Here is a 17,283-nt window from a genome sequence, read left to right as displayed (position 1 = left end):
CCCTGAGTCAAACCATTCCACACTTTCAAATATTTACAGGTGAATGCCCATACGTTGAAACATGAAGAAGGCATTTGTCCCTACTGCAGGCGTAAATTGTGCTGTGGAAAGCTCAGAGCCCATAGCTACGTCTAGAAATCCAAAAGAGCCAGGAGCCACAAAGGGAGGTAGGCCTGCAGGTACTGCAGATCAAGAGGGGTATTGCAAACAACCTCCCAGCAGTTGGTATTTACTGGTGGTGACAGTTTAAAGACATGCAAAACATAACCAGTTGTTGCCAGCTGGTAATCCCAATTATGCACTCATAGGGGGACTTTGTGATCCCTGGTGTATTTGATGGTCTTAGACAGTGATTCTCTGATCTTGGTATTCCAGTGACGGACTTGTACTGTCTCTAGTTTCCAAGAAGGAGTTTCAACCAGTCATTCTGTCAACAATTGCACAATAACTTTGTAATAACAGAATTCATTAAAGGAGAGATTTTTCAAGTACTATTGATCCAGCCACAATGAAATAGCATGAGTCATTGTTGTGTTTCAAAATTATAATCAAGTAGATTCAATATAAATTCAACGGTCATAAAAGAACAACAAAATTCGCAAATCCAATGATCAATCCACATATACCACATATGTAGGAAATGTTTTCATCAAACTGTGTCCCTTTGTTTATACCATTGTTTTGAAAGCTATAACAACAAAATAGTTGTAATTGTCGAATAAACTTCTTGTACAAACACAATTGCCGACGCGTTTCAGATTAGTGATAATCCATCTTCAGGGCGTGGGAGTTCCATGTTCCATGAGATTTCAAAAATTACTTTTCTACATGCGTGATCACCTAAAACGCAATACATAAACTCACTTAGTTCAATTCAATGTGAAATATTCAGGGTGCCTATCAGTTCAATAATGTAAACAAACAGGAGAGGTGGTACACAAAAGGGAGACAGGAGCCAGCAAGTATTGATAGAGTTTGCTGAATATAAAGGTAAAGTAATCTACAAGAAGGACCAGAGGAACCGTGTCCAGTTTATCACAGCAATAACATTTGACACTTAACTATCAAATGGCCAAAATTCCCTCCACTTCACCTCTATAGTTAAAAATAGAACATAGATATAGACTGCAGGACTCGGAGTGTTGTGATGAGTAAAGCAATGAAAGTGGGAGGCCAATCATGCAAATTTAGTTAAGCAGGAACTTTGTATCTTGTCAATCAAGGCCTCCCCATGCCTTAAAGAGAAGCAAGTACGTATTTCTGTAGCACTAAGTTGTCCGTAGCATGGACTGTGTGCTGGTGAATAGTGGCATAAAATGTGACAAAACCCACAGTAAATCAAGAAATAAAACCCAAAGTCGATTCATCAAAAAATGTTTAAACAAAATGACAATTACAAGTAACCCCAAGGGAATATGGCAGTTCCCTAAACAAGGCAGGCCTGCAGGCACTAATTTAAGGACGTCTGGCATAAGCCAAGGATATGTGTGGCCATAATGACGAGGAACCTGGGCCGTACCAGTTGGTAACCATTACCACCCGGTATCTCCTAGTTTCCTCGTCATTATGGGCATTAGCACCTATATAGTTTCATACGCGGCTGCTAATGGTGTTTAATCAAAAAGAAAAAGAAACTTGCTGCGTGGTGGCGTGCCGTACTTTGCAAGTCTGTTTTCTATGTTAGTGACGGCCACGTCATCAACAAAGAAACAGACATAGGAGATTACGGTGCTGGGCTACGACGAACTGCAAAGTGAGATCAATTTCTTTTTATTAAACACTCTTAGCACCCCCTAGGAACTACACGGTTGCTAAGAGGTGGGGGGGGAGAAAAGGGAGGGAGGGGCGTGAAAGGGAAGAGGGTGTTGGCAAGCATTCCTCGGGCTGCTCGGAACGTGTCTTATACCGGAGAATCCAGCCCAAATTCCGGGCATCCTGATTGGGTAGCGCTGCCTTGCGGGGTGCTAATGTGGCCTTAACACTGATTCGGCAGGCCGGATCAGGTGTTAAGGCCATTAGCACCACAGGTTACCAAAGTGGCAACCCGGGGTACTAAAAAACAGGTTTTCCCTTCCTACAATGGGACGGGCATGGCATCTCATTGTATGACGGAAAATCCATTACCTACATGACCGCCATGGAATGGGAAGGTGGTCTCCATACAGAGCCCCTCCTTCGCATTCTATGGCAGCCATTCTGAGCAGAGAGGAAGGTGTGGCTGCAGTGGCAATCCCGCCGCAGCCGCAATAAGGTAAGTTTGGGGGATGGGGGATTAAAAATAAAACAGGGGACAGGGCTGTTGGGAAGTTGGTAGCGGGGAGCCGGCCATAAGGCGGCTTGCTTACACCGTCGGTTCAAGCCTGCATTCCTAGCCACCTGATTGGCTGGATCCACCCTGCCGGGTGCTAATAAAAATGAATGACTTCTAGACTCAGAATGAAAGCTAATCAAGATGTCTCTTTTTCCCTCTCTTCTTTTAAACTTCTTTCACCCTCCTCTGACTGTCTCTCACTCCACCATACCTTTCTTTCTCGCCTGTATAATGCTCTGTTGTCTTTTGACTGGTTACCGTCACCCAACCTTTTTGCTCTTGCCCCATCCTACTCCTCCCAATTATCACTCCTTCTTTAACCTCCTTTCCTGTGCTCTGATCTCACTGCTTCTGTTCTGAATTGTTCTTCTGTTGCCCTTGACTCCTTTCCCCGCCATTTTATTCTATGTGCTGCCTCATGCTGTATTTCCTGGCTTCCTCTTAATGAATTTCACCGGTTCTGCTAATGCGCCCTCGCCATTTTCCTTCCCCCTCACCCTTCTCCTGCCTTTTCCCCCTTTACACTTTCCTCCCCCTCTACTTTTCTTCATCGTTGCTTCTTCCTTTTTTTCGTCTCCTTTCATTTTCACTACATGCCTTTCCTCCCTCTGCCTTGCACCTGGCATTTCTCGCTGCCCCCACCTGTTTCCCCATGTTTTATACATCTCATTCATTGGACCTTTGCTTTTCTCTCTACATTGCACTCCCCATTCTGACTCGGTGGGGTGTGTATGTCAATATGTCTCCCATTTTTATCTCATGAAACCTCTTCCTCTGGATGCCTGTGTTCCATGTCTGTCTTTCATTTCCCCACTGTTTCCCTGTCCCCTCATTTGTTTTCCCCTCATGTCCTCCTTTGTGTTCACTACTCCAACTCCTTTTTTACTTCTGCAAACCTTTGTCCTCCATTGCCCTCCTCTGCTTCTCTGGTACACCAATATCTCTTTCTTTCTTTCTTTCTTTCTTTCTTTCTTTCTTTCTTTCTTTCTTTCTTTCTTTCTTTCTTTCTTTCTTTCTTTCTTTCTTTCTTTCTTTCTTTCTTTCTTCCCTTTTCTATGCTCCGACCCTCTACTCTCAACCTCTCCTTCCCATCTCTCTTGCCGCCCGGACCGTTCTTCCTGGACTCACGTTTCGCCATCGCTGTGTGCAGTTCCACGGAGGTATTTGGACCCTGAGCCCCATCCTCTGCGATGCTCTGATGACGATGGATGTGATGCTGTGCACTGCCTCCATTTTCAACCTCTGTGCAATCAGCGTTGACCGGTGAGTCATTTCCATTGGATTTCCGTACTTCTGTAGGAGAAAAAGAACGATGCTTTGCACTATAGATTATAACATGAGGTGATTCATGTAATAAGAACAGCCCAAACAGCTAGTAATTCGACAGGGCGCTAATTTCATCTAGCACCTGGATGAAGCCAGGGAGCCAATCATTTTGCTTGCTACAGGTTTGCTTGCCGAACAAGCAGCCTAGTTGGCTGCTTGGCCTCTCCTCTGCCTGTCTCCCTGCTGCACTCTACCCTTGCCGTGCATCTGTGGCTCTGTTCTTCCACCCCCACTTACAGCACTTTCCTCCCGGCTCTGTACCCTCCATAGTCGTGTCCAGGAAGAGGCCTGGGGTGGCACGTGCTACACCTGGAATCTGATTGGCCACCCCAGGCGCCACCCCATTATCCTAAACTATGATAAGAGAGTGTGGGCCTCATTACGAGGTGGGCAGAATGGGTTTAACGGCACCGGTAATGGTGCCGTTAAACCCATTCCGCCCTATTACGAGGTTCCCTTGTGGGACCCGCACAGAATGTCTGGTCAGACCAGACGTCCTTAGCGGGTCCCTCAAGGGGACCAAGGAGCTAATAACGGGCCTGTTATTAACGGGCCCGTTATTTGCTCCATCCCCATTCCCATTGAGCTCTAGGAGGGCTCAAATGGGAATGGGGATTGGTTTTGTGAATGAGGAATTACCGGTTCCTCCAAGGTTGGAATTACCCAGTAATTCCTCATTCACAGAACCAGGAGCTGTAACCCGGTATGGGGGCAGCCATGCCCTTTTTATGGGCATGGCTGCCTGCATACTCGTAATGAGGCCCTGTGTGTGTGTGTGTGTTTTTGTGTGTGTGTGTTTGTGTGCGCATGCGTACACTCGTACTTCATACCACCCCTGCATAAGTCAGTGCCCCACTTGGGCCACCCCAGTCAAAGAGTCTAGACAGCCAATGGTACCCTCTTGTGGTCTTCCTCCTCTCTGCGTCTGTGCCGACCATGGAAATGACGGGCTCAATGCAGTGCTTTCATCTGTGGTTTACATGGACCTCGTCTTTTTTTTAAGTCTTTGTAGTTTTGTGTGAGGAAACAAAGGTTGCGTGCTCATTGTGGCCTTTTTGACCCTACAGAAAAGTGGCCATTATCATCACAGACTTCGTTATGGGTGCTAATAGCCATAAGGGCACATTTGGAAAATGATATTAAGTAGTAGCAGCCCACAACGCTGACCCCGACCGTCACTGCATTTGGGCTTATTATTTTGTGAGGCATGCTGCAACAATGCTTAACATACCACCAAACATCCTATTATGGCTTAATTAGAACATGCACACGACTCATTGACCATTTAGAATTCTCAAAATGAGGGCACTAACTGATGATAGCAACTACCCTATCTGGCTAGTTACACTAAGCAGCAGCAATACAATAGATGGGTGACCCCTACGTCGCTGGCAAAGGGGGAAGCAACTAGCAATAAAGAACAAAAGTCAGGCCAGCGGATGTGCAAACAAGTACACTCAAAAAAGTACAATCCCACCAGCAATGTCGGGAACAGTCCCTCTATCAACCCCTCAGATCTCTGCACATGAATCAAAAACGTTTTTTTGAAATACATTTCTTTATTTAGTTAGAAACGTTAAAATAGTTATTACATAATTTAGAGCTCATACATGAATAAGAGTAAATATATGACATACAACTATATAACACAAATGAAGTGCAAAGTGTGAAGAAAGTGCTAGTTTCAAGAAGAGACTGCTGGAAACTCACTGCCAAATCACAAGCTGAGGGGAAGTCACAATCACCCCTGAATAGACTTAAGTCAGTGCCAGGTGATTTAACTCATTCGGGAGAAGGGAATCTCTCGAGTGGGAAAATCCTGGTCAACTGAACAAGTCTGCATGATTTAAAGCTAAATTCATAAACCGATTAAATCCTTCTATGGGAAATGACAGGAAAAAAGAAGGTTAATCATTTCCAAATATAGCAGTTCAATAGTTTGAAAAACAAGAAACTAGAGAACCTCACAATACTAAATCCATACTCTAAAAAGTCTGACATGGGATGCTATACGTCAAGCACGCATCCAAACAAGTTAACCACAATGAAAAAACTCTATTGCAATGGCCGCCATTGAAAGAGAAAGGGAGATCCTTTCGTAATGAAAGAGGACCATTTCTACTTCCATTATGCAGCAAGATCCAGATTAGAGGCGCGTGAGAGAAGCTGCTGGGAGAAACTTCCTCTGGAGGAAGCACCGCTGGCAACACGGGAGCAACTGTAAGGAAAAAAAACAAGGCTGGGAGTTGCACTGAGCAGTGCCGAACTAGCAGTTTCTCCAGTCTCCAGAGCAACATGATTGTCTGTGATGTATTTCCAGGGTGCTAGTTACATATCTTAAACTGAAGCCAGTAGTGGGAGTTTGCTGCTGCTGCTGCTGCTACAAAGCATGTTGTAATATCACAATTACCCAGAGTGTAAGGTGCCCCACTCACCAAATCAATTGGCTTCCCCATTTGCCTCACCAAACATGCCTGTACCCGGGCGGCTTCAGGGGCGGCATAGTGCAGCCTGAGGCCTTCGAATTACCCGCAGCCTCGGACTGGACGACATGGCAATAGGGCAACGCCCGAACTGCAGGGCAAACATGTTTGGTCAAAGTGGACCATTTTCTTTCAAAGTGGCCCAGTTTGACGAGTCATTTTACTGTGCAGTTAGTAGTTTTGACATGCCTTGTTGGACAAATATTCTTTAAAATGCAGAATTTACCAACAGCTTTTACCCAAAGAGAGCCCTCGGGTCCAACTGATACAGTTTGTCACAAAAGGAACAAACTGGCAATGAGTTTAGGCCACTTTTCATTGGTGCCCGGGCCGAAATGATGACCCAGCCCGACGCTGGTTTTCGGATTTGGTGCTGTGATGGGCAAGGAGAGCCCACGATGAGAAAACTGTTGCTGGATGGACAGAGGAAGGAGGAGGGGAAGTAGATGGAAGGGGAGTCAAGGGCACCTTCACTACAGGAGCAAGAAGTATCATGAGGGTGGGGTAAGGGACTTATCAGTCAATGATGCACAGTAGCTCTCAATACCCAACCAGACATCAGGCAGCGGGACCTTCTGGGGTCCTTATGGCCGATGATCATTAATGATGCAAGTGTGGTGAAGAGAACTGCATTTATTTCTTTATGACATATGACCTTTAAAGCTATAGTGTGGCCCGAGAAATGAGCCGTGATGGGATCCAAATTTTAATGTGCGCAACTTCTGTTGCACAGTATTCTTATAGCAATGACCGTACCCCAACTTCTCAACCTTACACATGGAGAGTGACACTTACTGGTATGTGGTTAAAAAAAGGGGTTAAGGAACTATTGGCCTCCAGGGAAGCCCAATTGCAGTGGAATCGAGGCTGGCGTGTGTGGCGCGTGTCGAGGAGAGGGAAGGGCCGATGATTGGATGACTAATGTGGTAGGGCAGGATGGGGAAACAGAAACTGACATCTCTGATTTGGGCGGCTTCTGTGGGAAAGTAGAGGTGCCCATGTTGCTCCCAGACTTAAAGATGGAGAAAAATGACCACGCGAGACAAGCAGCGAAGGTGACGCTGTGTCCATCAGTGAATACACGCAAAAGTTCAATGATCATCAACTCGGCATGCAAGCCGGCCCTAAACCCTTGAAAGCGAGAAGAGCATATTGGGTGCCGACCCGGATGACAAAAGATTCCTGGACTGCACGGGGTGGCAAGAGAATCAAGGGGCTGCAACATCCAGACAGCAGATGTATTGTAAGAAAAAAAGCACAACACGTAAATGCATCCATCAAAGGGTTATCACCAAAGTAACCCATCTTCCCTGACATGAGCTCAGAAACCACTAAGGGATGGTGGACGCAAGTCATTCCTACTGACCTCTGGGGTAATGGCGTCAGCGTAGCTCAGCACTAACCTAAGAGTCCTCTCTTTGGAAGAATAATCTTCCTCTTCAGTAGATGAGGAGGCAATTAGTCGTTTTGGGCAGATTTCCTTTAAAGTCTATTCACGCTGAGGGCTAACACCGGGCAACAATCCGCATGAATGGTTTGGCCTGCTTGTTGTTTGCCAGTTTGATGACCTTCAACTGGGAGTTTCTCAATGAAATGTGGTAGGCGACAATGAGGCCATTACATGTTCGTTTGGTTTTGCTGGAGTGCCCGAGATTCCAGCCTTCCCCCCCGTCGTGTTCTGCTCTTTCATTTTACTGTTTCGCCCTCTGTTAGGGAGCACGAAGGGATAACTTAATTCGATGGATCATCTACTTTTTGCAATTAGGGGCAGATTTTAGTCATCTGTATTTTCAAGTGCTATTTAAATTTATGTTCAGATGATCCTATATTGGTATGGGTTATTGTATGTTTTCTCTCTATGCGTTACACAAAGATTGATAAAATAAAAAACATAAGTCAAAGGATTGACTTTTTGATTTCTCTGTACAGGAGACTGAGTCTATGCCATGCACGAGTACCACAGTCAAGTCATGGGGTGGTGTAATAATAGTGTATCCTATTCTGCTCATGTTGCCTTCCTTATTCTAGTATAAGTGGCCATGTCCGCTTAGCAGCAATGATCTCACTCATGGGTCTTTCGCATGATCCACATCCACGCCTTCACTGGCTGCCTTGGCGTGGCAGGTCTCCTCTTACTAGGAGACCTCTGAGCAGAAAATCCTGGGAGGTGAGCATGAATGTAAAAATAAGGCACCCCCTTCACACATACACAGACACACACGTCAGTCACAGTGGCTCCCACATGAGTCTATCAGAAATCTGCCCACTTTTAGTCCAACTAAAAGCTGATCTGCAATTAGAAGAATTTCTGTAAGCCCCGGTCATTGCTTTCGTGCTAAATTGGCAAATGCTGCCAGTGGCACCGTAGGAACGGGATGAGTTAGGATTTTGGAGGCTCCATGCTAGCGCTCCTTACCCGTTCAACATCCACCAGATGTGTCAGGGAGATACTCATGCCAGTGTGAGCCTTTGCCCAATTCCACAGGGAATACGTAAGGAGTGGCACAGCATGCCTGCTGGTAGATCCACCTCCAACTATGAAAGGCATTCGGTACCGCACAGGTGCATAACATATCCTGGACATACACAGCACAAACAAATTAGGGTTTCACTGGTGCTTATTGGCTCATGACTGCACAAACAAAGCAACTTGGGATTTCCCTCTACGAGTGCATAGGAAGCACCTCCACAATGGTGCTGGATATCTGCAAAAGAGAGTCTTTCCCTGGCGAAATGGGAGGATTACTATGAACCGACACGTGTTTACCAGAGCACTGCCTTGATCCTCCTCTGGAATCAGTGGGAGATCAAGACCATCTATCTAAATCATAAAGGAGGCAGAGGATGTCTACCTCCTTTAGGATGTTTTGAGGTTCATCATAGATGGTGCATCCCTGTAACTGGTTACAATTCAGACCACGTATATCTGGTAATCTCCGCCTGCCTTACCAACAGTTGTGTATTCTGCACCGCTTACTTTCAGGCGGCAGAACTTTGGGCACACATGACCTTTTTCTGTCTGCTCCTTTGGGGCTCTATGGCCACGGCAAAGTTGTGACGTGTCCTCGGAGCCGCACTAGAGCCTTCAGTAGAGTTGGAGAGGTTTTCTGGTTGCCTGCAGCCAAAGTACCAAATCAGTTTTTTATTAAATTAACTTCATGTTATGGTTTATCTCTGTCTTGCGTCTGTGCCGCGGTGTCCACTGATTTGAGGGATTATCTATGTTTCTCCTCCACAGGACAGCTCCCCTGGAGAAACATGTTGTCAGTACGTCTGGCACCGCTGCATCAATGCCACCTGCATTTTCAGCAACACCTCCGAGGGAGGATGCATCACAATCTTGCAAAAAAAGAAATCCTACTCACAGATCGGTAGCGCAAAGTGTAGACTACTGGGGCAATGTAAATAGTTAACTAATGGCCATAATGTACAATGCAGATTGCGTTTCCTATTGGCCAGTACCAACTAATTCAAGGGCAACAATAAATCCTACTGGTAAATCAGTAGGGCACATAGTAGACTATTAGGGCAATGTAAATAGTTAACTAATGGCCATAATGTACATTGCAGAATGTGCTCCCTCTGGCAGGTACCAACTAATTCAAGGGCAAACATATGTTCAGGGGCTTTCTACAAATCTGGCAAACATTCCACATAAATGTACTCGTTTATCTACCTTCTCTCTGTCGATAAGAGTTAACAAAATCCTTTTTATCTTTGCACACTTCATCCCCTCTTACGAACCTATTGGAAGAAACGTATGTAAATGGATTGGATATGTACACCTGCATATGGGTTTGAATGTCTTTCAACTTTTGGAAATGTGTTGTGATGTTGCCCCTAAGTGCAGCGCAGCGCTGATCACACATGGTTAATGTGTGATATATGTTCATGTTCATTGTGGGGACATAGGCTGGGATCCCATAAGTGCTATACACCAATACATTAAGAAACGTGTTTGTGAAAATTGTATTTAGATATATAGGAAGTATTTTAGTAACTTATGTAAGGTTTGTTTTAACCAAATCGAAAACCAAATCATACATTTAACCGAAATAATAATACAAAAACACATTTAGAAAACTTGATATATTTCAACAGTGAATTTTAGAGTGCAGTCCACCCACATATCACAGCAGAGCTTAGAGGGCCTGTAAGCGTCTCACAGCGGCATTTTGGAGTATATGAAATCAATTTTACAACATGAGAATATGCAGCTGTATGAGTGTTTATTAGAATTATGCAAGTCATATTGCCACACAAAATAGAGCTCTTGAGAACAGGGTAAGGGCAGATAATTAGGATAGAAAGAATCCCTGTAAATATTCTAGACCACAAATGTCACAGGAGGATTCTAATACCTTTATCAACTTTGCTTCTATTCTAGGTTCATAGCTGTCTCGGTTCCACTCAACTACAACCGCCGCCAGGTCGACAATCGCCAGCTTTTTCTCCTCTCTACGACATGGATATTTGCATTTGCCGTTGCTTCCCCCGTGATCTTCGGACTCAACAATGTCCCAAACCGGGACCCCACAACCTGTAAACTGGAGGATGACAATTACATCATCTACTCTTCCATTTGTTCCTTCTTCATTCCCTGCCCCATCATGCTAGTGTTGTACTGTGCCATGTTTAATGGCCTGCGGCGGTGGGAGGAGACGAGAAAGGCCAAGTTGCGGAGCCATATGAACCCCGACGGGAAGCCTCCGTGCTCCCCTCTGCTCTTTGACAGGAGCCCGAGCGACAGCAGACTGGAAGACATGAGCATCTACAGTCACTCGGAATGTCCGTTCCCCAATGCATATGCAGACAATGGCCATAGCATACAGACAGTGGCATATCCACAGCGGACGTACACTGCCCGCCCTGCTCCACAGCGCAAACAAGCCAAGATCTGCGGCAGAGAGAGGAAGGCGATGAAGGTGCTACCAGTGGTTGTTGGTGAGTGAGCCATGTAGCTTGGTCATGCTAAGTGCCATTTTCTCTTCTCCCCAGGAAATTATTGACGGGCTAAATTATTAACGAGGGATCGGAATATTTTAGTTAAGACAAGCACCTGAATCAGTTCCTCATTTCAACAGAAATTATTTTACCTTTAAAGAAAGTAGGCTAACTCCTCAAGAAGCAGCCAGGCTCCTCAGTCTGTCCCCAGCCAATCCATGCAGCTGGTTGGTGGGCATTTTTCAAGTGTGGTATGAGACATTCTTAATTGTGTAAATCAAACACCCAGAAGGTCACAGTTTTGGATCAGAATGCGCTGTGTGCCATGCAACACTCGTTTTCACTTTCTGTGGCATGTATTCCCACCTTACCCTTGATTACAGATCTGACAATTATGACAAGATTTTTCCAGTATCACTAATGTAAACATAGATTTCTGTGATGACCGCAATCATAGAAATGCTTAATACTTCATTTAGTCCTTTTTTATTTTAAATCAACATTTAGGCCACTCCTTACGCGTGCACCGCCTCTGCATCTTTTATAGAACAACAGCGTCCGTGTCCTCCTGTTCCATCTTAGAGTTGTGCCTAGTAGACTTCACAGCTAACAACACACTCCAAGACCACTCAGAGGCGAATGATGCACAACTATGACTGTGGGTCACACACGGTAGAGCAAGTAAATGGGTGCCCAGCTGAATTGTGACTGCATTAAAAAAATATGCATCGCATACACTTGAACAAATCAAAAATACCAACTCCCAAGTGCTTTCCCAAAAAAAACTATTGTTATCATGAAAATGTTGAGAATAATCTTGTTTCTTATTTGAATACTAGATGACATCTGCCTCGAACCGAAACAATACGCAAAGCGGATGTACGTGATTATTTCTCATATGAACATTTCAAAGACGAAAAGGTCGTATTCTAAATGTTCGTATTCGAAATAAGCACCCCACAGCAAAATCCCCTTTGTAGACCCATAACCCCGCCCCCCCCGGCTCACCTTTTGGCGGCACACTTCGCTGTGTGCAACCGAGTCCCTGCAGCGACAGTTCCCTTCACTTCCGTGGATGGGAACCAGCGCTTCAGGGTCCTTTTCCTTTTTGTTTTCTCCAAAACTTTGTTTTGGGTGCAGGGGACACCCCTGGCACCTCCGGTTCCATTATAGCGAACAAGGCTGCGGGTACACTCCGGCAACCCCTGCTTCCCTTGTTCGTTATAATGAAAACCGAATGGTAAAATATTTTGCCATTTTCAGCTGTGCGTACAGCCGAAATCCGATCATTTTAACCATTCTTTTTTATATACGGTATTTTCGTGTGATACCACGCAAAGCAAAAATTCAGGGGATCAGCATTCTCCTGCATAGCAGTCAGACTTTGGAACATGCTCCCAAAGGAAACAACAGAAGATCACCTAAAATTCAAGAAACGGTTAAAAACATGGCACTTTAACTCACCAAGCTAAAGTGGGAACACTAGTGAAGGAAAACCCCCAATGCAACACAATTTGAAACTATGAAACTGGATCACCCAGAGAAATAAAACACCCAACCTCAAACACCATAGAATAAAATTAGCCTAACGGATCAACCCTCAGGAATAAATTCAGACACCCACCAACTAACCCTTCTAAAAACTCTGTAACATTCTGCATACCCACCCTCCAACACTGACGAAACCAGACACATACCTTCGCCACAAAACAAATACACTGCAAACTAAAAGCCCTCTACTGATTTTCCACAACACCCAAGACACACATAAACCACCCACATACAACCACGCACCAAGCACCACACAACATCGATCAACTAAAAACAAACAAGCACACAGTGACTGTTTTATCCGGACTGAAGCTGCCAACAGCAAATCAAATCTCTCTTGCGCTTTTCCCTCTCAATCCCATTCCCAACCCCTTTCCTTTCAGATCCGCCTGGGAGCATGCAGACCAGGAAAATGACAGCAGTGTGCGGGACAAATCACAATAACATAACATAACATGTCACTTGCGCCCACATGAGATGCATAGTCAAGTCATGAGCTCTCCAATTTCGGAAACCAAAATAATTTTGCTACTTTTTTTTAACCAAAAACATATCCTGTAGTGGAATTAGGAAATATTTTGTAACACATGTTTATGGATAAAAGTAAGGAAATTGCATGTAGATGGTCTGGAAATGTGCAGATTTTGTATACCAGTCTTGGTGTTCTTCTCTTCCTGGTTACTGTACCTGCTATCAAATGTGTTTCTTAAGACCACCTTTCCCATTCGATTGCCCACCTTCTACTTATGGATTTGTAGAACAACTGCTTCCTTCCTCCTAGTGAATAGGTGCTCTTCTGCTTCTGGCCCTATTTCAATAATTTCCTTCTATGAAAGTCACTGCTTCTCCCTTTCCTTTAAATGGGACTTCATTTTCCTCCAGGATGGACTGCAATAGCGGCTTGATGGTTCTTATTGAGTTAGCCTTTCTTTGTTCATCTAGGCAAGACATGTTTCCCTATATCGTGTTTTTGTTTTCACAGTCTTTGGGAAGTGAGTAGGTCACATCATCTTTGTCGCGCGATGTTCTTCCTGTTGCGCGACCTTCTTCCTTCGGGTGAACATTCAGACTGGCTGCTTGCTGGGGTATTGCCGAAACACACAGAACTTTCATTCTGCACATCTTCCTCAATCTCTCCCAGCTCCTCTTCCAAAGCAAAGGAGAAAACCCCTTCATCGTTATCCTGAATCCTTTTTCTGATGCCACTTCAAGTTGTTGCCTAGCATTGCTGACGGGTTAGGTACTGTCAGGTTAGCAGGACAAGTAGAATGTGTGTTGCACTACATGAGATGACACCATGTTTTACTGCTACTAATAATAATAATAATGCTTTTCTTATATAGCGCTACACACCCATAGGTCTCAGAGTGCTCAGATAACAGAAGACATTGTTATCCCGCAGAGTGGTACTACTGCCCGGACGGGAGCAGTCTGAGCCAAACGAGGGCACTCTTGGGTACAGTAACTCCTCTACATTTTCAGTGGATCACCTCCCATTCACACGTAACAATTAACAGGCTCCACCACTTGCAACCTACATTCAACATGCATTGATGTGCAAAGCTACAAACGGCAAAGTTAACAAGGTATTGCATTTCAAAGGTGAGCACGGTGTCTTGGTTCTTCCAAAGTGGAACAGTTCTTTGTTGCTGCTTTGCTTTTTTCATCCGATGCTTGTTGAGGTCTTTCTCGCTGGTGATTTCTGGGGTGGCAAAGTGTCACTATTCGAACACGTCACAGAGGAGAGTGACAATTCCTTTTTCACTATTCATCATCGGCTCACTGTGTCTGCAGAGCCGTAGTTAGCTCAAAATTGCAGAGATTGCCGGAGGGGAATATTGGGAGCCTGAAATACTGCCAGTGCCGGATTAAAACGTGGGAAGGTCCCTAGGAAGTCAAAATGTCGACCCCCACCCTTGCAAATGATCTCCTAATTTTCAGACTCGACAACCACAGCTGCTGCACAAGAGCTTGGTTGTTGAATATGTCTTCTCTGAAGATGGTCTCAGCTCAGCGTCCATTTCTCCGGGCTATCTATGTAGCATACATATCGCAGTGCTGGGCCCTCTGGTGAAATGCTGCTGTCTCCACACCTTGCTTTGGTTTCCACACCGTGTTATCCCCGTTTAGGTTTGGACTGGTAGACCATCTATCAAATGTGTATTCAACAGCTGCGGAGGATGGTGCACTTGGAATGCCCTTTCGTGTCAACATTTTACTCTGTGGGCATTCTCCTGTATCCCAAGCCGTTCCAATTGGGGAATATTCTTCTGTTTAAATCATTTATGGGAACACTGGTTGGAAGCATGTTTGGAGCTCCTGGGGAACAAGGAACATGAACCAACTAGCTGCATTGAAGTTTGATGCACAAGCCACCCTTTCTGAATTCGGAAAAGCCTCTCCATGTCATCCACTGGGATATGGTCCTGTAATCTCGCACAGACTGCTGGGGATCAACCCTTTCACAGGAAGCAGTTCAAGGAAACAACTGATCTCCATCACACAATTCTGATTTATTTTATCTGGAAGGCTTCCTCAATTACGCGCTAGTCCTTCAGTAGACCTGGCTTTGACTTCGGTGTCCCATAGTTCTCCCCTGGTACTGATGACCCCATTACTCAGTTTGCCCCAAGGGGCAAGGGAAGGTTTGGGTGCACAGCTCCCGAATTAGGGCTTTTCTGATAGCACGTTTGCTACTTGTGTTCCAAAGCCTTTGAATGGATAAACGCCGGTATCTGCTTAAATGGAACCTTCACAGTCTTAATGATGTGCATTAATAGCATACGTATGTTTGACTTGGATGATACACGTATGTTCCTCCTGGTCCTCCAAGAACATTTCCTATAGAGTACATTACTGTGTCCTTTCCGAGGCACCCAACATGTGGACGCCCACTCTTCCTCTCTATGTCTCTCACTCAATCTCCCCTCTCTCTCTCTCTCTCTCTCTCGCCATCCCTCCCGCTCCATCCCGCTCTTTCATTCTCTCTCTCTCTCTGTCTCTCCATCACCTCTTTCTCTTTCTCTCTCTCTCAACTTCCTCTCTCTCCTCCTCTCACTCAATCTCTCCCTCCCATCCCTCTACCCTTTTCTCTCTTTCCATCTCTCTCCTTCTCCCAACCTCTCTCTCTCTCTCTCTCTCTCTCTCTCTCTCTCTCTCTCTCTCCTTTGCTGTCCAATATCCTATCCATGCACATCTATTGAGCAAGCAATGGCTACACTTGATTGTTCGCGTTCACTCCCATCATTAGCCTATTTGTCTTTCCATGAAAGTCTTCTCGTTTTCCCTTGTGTGGGTTGTTGGAAGCTTCTGAGCATCTCCTGGAACAGGGCCCTCTTCCCCTGGGGTATTTATCAGTTATCCTGACCCTGTAGCCACGTGTGATTGACAGTGCGTTCAGCACGAGTTGGAACTGGCCAGTGGGTGGCACATTACTTGAACATCACTGGGAAGTGAAAATCAAAACATATGCCATTTTTCAAAACAAAATATATAAAATGCAGTCTGTCTTGGCTCCTGTTACACCTCCAGGTGGCTTCAACTAATTAGGCCAACTGCCACAATCCTGGCTGTCAGCAATATCATTTTAAGCGAAGGCCCACATTGAAATGCTGGCGCGGCTCGGTTTTTCCATTGACGTACATTGGACTGAAAGAATATGTTGGAAAGAACTGCGATTGTTTAAATAAACATTTGGGTAAAACGAGAACATTATCCTAGAATTGAGGTATACGCAGACCTCATCTCTTTCATCTACTCTGGGTGGGTGAGCTATTGCTCACCTTTAAAGTCTCCTCTCTACAAGAGGACAGCTCTCATCTTGGACACGTCTGGCATCTAGTACTGTGGGTCCGACGGTGTGCATTCACTTCCTGGTTCATATTAATAAGGACCGGTGTCATGGTTCCTGGATCACGTGAGCACAGTGCGTGTTAGCTCATCATCCTTTTTTCCCTGACTGGTCTTGTATTCACAAAGGGCAGTCACCAGAAAATCCCATGTCCTCTGATTTATCGGTAATCGCCCATCGGCCAAAAAAAAAAAATACACGAATACAAAAACAGCGAGGAAGAAAATAGCGATTATTTTTTTGTGGAATTTTTCGATTTGTGTGCACCCTTTTAAACAATAAATAGATGGGAGTTCGGTTAGGTTATATAAGCGTGTCTCCCGACGCATTACAAAAAGAAAATAAGTGCAAAAAACCCGAAAAATTATTTTCGAAATTCAACCAAAATTAATGTGTTGTTTTGGTCCTCGTTTTTTTTCGACATTTCAACGTAGAACCCATTTACCCTCATGTATCTGCATCGATTCCCCTTCCAACAGACAGGCTCCGCCCCCTCTTCGCCAGACGTTTCATTCTTACATGGCAACCTAAGCCTTCCCCGCTGCTGCCTCACTGACTTCTAGGCAGGCGGGTCTGATCATTTAGCTGCTGCCGGCGCTTTCTGGTAAGATTGGGGAGCACATGTCTGGCAGGTATGGTAGCTGCAGTCCAGCTGCCCGAACAGTGTCAGTGAGTGAGTGTGCATGCATGCCTTGCGCTCTCCACTGCCAGGCTCTGGGGCACTGCTTATACATCAAATAGTGTCTGAAGACCCATAAAGGTTACGCGTCCTGATGGTCCATATTTCAGCTGATTGGGAAGAGAAACAATTTCCCCTT

At 45.1% G+C, this 17,283-nt stretch overlaps 1 protein-coding gene and 1 long non-coding RNA gene across 2 annotated transcripts in view; one reads left to right on the top strand and one right to left on the bottom strand.

Annotated features, from left to right (window-relative positions):
* Positions 1-17,283, top strand: part of DRD4 (dopamine receptor D4) — a 299,448-nt gene that overhangs the window by 223,647 nt on the left and 58,518 nt on the right. The window contains exons 2-3 of the mRNA XM_069624042.1: positions 3,462-3,574; positions 10,508-11,064. Coding sequence (XP_069480143.1) covers positions 3,462-3,574; positions 10,508-11,064 — 670 coding nt within the window. The remainder of the gene's footprint in view (positions 1-3,461; positions 3,575-10,507; positions 11,065-17,283) is intronic.
* On the bottom strand, positions 203-16,485 carry LOC138503937 (uncharacterized). The gene is made up of 3 exons (XR_011279733.1): positions 16,398-16,485; positions 3,440-3,604; positions 203-840 (listed from the first exon to the last, which is right to left on the bottom strand). It is a non-coding gene; the product is annotated as an uncharacterized lncRNA (long non-coding RNA).

The sequence above is a fragment of the Ambystoma mexicanum genome, chromosome 11 (assembly GCF_040938575.1).
Source record: "Ambystoma mexicanum isolate Mex_15411 chromosome 11, UKY_AmexF1_1, whole genome shotgun sequence".
Lineage (NCBI taxonomy): Eukaryota > Metazoa > Chordata > Amphibia > Caudata > Ambystomatidae > Ambystoma > Ambystoma mexicanum.
This window is presented reverse-complemented; position numbering and strand designations above follow the sequence as displayed.